Genomic DNA, 1,682 nt, shown 5'->3' with positions numbered 1-1,682 from the left:
GCTTCTAGCCTTCCATATTTGTGTCAACATATTCGATTTGATTAATGTGTACCTGGGGACACAGGTGATTGTTGCTACTGCAGAGCGGTGTCTTGATCCAATTCCATTAGAGCCCCCCATACTTGACAAACTTATACAAGCGAAGTTGGCCAAATCCAAGGAGCAAAATGCAATCCCTTCCTAAACATTTATTGGAAGCAAGAGCAGAGAAGGATATACTTGTGTTCTTATTGTAATATCACTCAAATAGTTCTTTATGTGATATCTCTCCTCTACTAGTTACTGTTTTGGCAGTTGTTTATCAGCCGTATTCATCATGGGTTCACTTGGTAAATCACTTGTAACATGGTGGAGGTATTCGAGCAGGTAGTTTTACACACGGAGATATTTCTTTATTGAGGGGAAAAAGAAAAATCTTACTTCATACTGTACATTGCTCATTTGTTTATTCCAGTGTGTGCACGGACTTAAAAGAGACCTTAATTTAATTCATTGAGTGCAAATAGATTTAGTTTAATGTATTATGCAAGATCAAAGAAATCAATGATACAAAATTACAAATCAACAAATGATTTATTTTTGTTAAAAAGATGTTCACAAAAATAATAGAGTAATTACCCAAATCAGTTCCAAGGATTTTAAAATCGGACATTTTAGTCTCCAAGAAAAATTAATACACAGATCAATTTCTAAGGTTTTACTCCGATAGACAAATCAGTCTTCAATTCATTTTCCGACAAAGTAATTACCCATATCAGTTTCCAAGAATTTTAAAAACAGACATTTTAGTCCTTAAGTAAAATTAATGTACAAATAAATTTTCAAGGTTTTTTTTCATTAGACATAATAGCTTAGTTTTGTGTATGCAGAGGATGACACTAATATATTAATATATTTTTTTGTTAAAACGAGTAAAGTGATTAATGATACTTTAAAATTTAAATTAAAATATTTTTTTAATACAAACATATTTTTTAAAATAGAACATCTTTGATTATATTAAATACAAAAATATCAAATAGTTTTAATTTGAATTTTTTGTAGAATAATCTCTTATTATTATTATTATTATTATTATTATTATTATTATTATTATGTGACTATATTATTATGCAATTAATAATAATTATTATTTTATTTTATTTTTGAACGGAGGACTGTTATGTCTAAAAGAAAGAAATTTTGGGAATTGATTTGTACATTAATTTTGTTGGAGACTAAAATGTCCGTTTTTAAAATTCTTGGGGACTAAGATGGGTAATTACTTTACCGGAAAATGACTTAAAGACTGATTTGTCTGCCGAAATAAAACTTTGGAGATTGATCTGTGTATTAATTTTTTTTAAAGACTAAAATATCCAATTTCAAAATTTTTGGAGGCTAATTTAAGTAATTACTCAAAATGATATATCGACTTATGTATGTATAAAGAACAATATTAACAATACTGTTGGTTTGCATTGAACTTAGAGTTGATGAATAAAATATAATTGAAAAAAGAAACAAAAAACATAATAGATACTTGTTCTGTTTGAATTTGAATTCAAGTATTCATAGGGAACTACAATTTTCCCTGCTTATTCTTGGTCTGTTGTTTGAGGTTTGGGGTCAAAATGTTGATTTTTAATTATGTTAAAATATGTGAGGCGGTTTTAAAAATGAGTTTAATTAGGCGTTCAATG

General features: G+C 27.9%; 1 protein-coding gene across 1 annotated transcript in view; it reads left to right on the top strand.

Moving 5' to 3' along the window:
* Window positions 1-424, top strand: part of LOC107464913 (vacuolar protein sorting-associated protein 51 homolog) — a 10,254-nt gene extending 9,830 nt beyond the window's left edge. The window contains exon 20 of the mRNA XM_016083881.3: window positions 65-424. Coding sequence (XP_015939367.2) covers window positions 65-184 — 120 coding nt within the window. The 3' untranslated portion in view covers window positions 185-424. The remainder of the gene's footprint in view (window positions 1-64) is intronic.
* Window positions 425-1,682: the final 1,258 nt, after the last annotated feature.

Source organism: Arachis duranensis, chromosome 9 (assembly GCF_000817695.3).
Source record: "Arachis duranensis cultivar V14167 chromosome 9, aradu.V14167.gnm2.J7QH, whole genome shotgun sequence".
Classification (NCBI taxonomy): domain Eukaryota; kingdom Viridiplantae; phylum Streptophyta; class Magnoliopsida; order Fabales; family Fabaceae; genus Arachis; species Arachis duranensis.
This window is presented reverse-complemented; position numbering and strand designations above follow the sequence as displayed.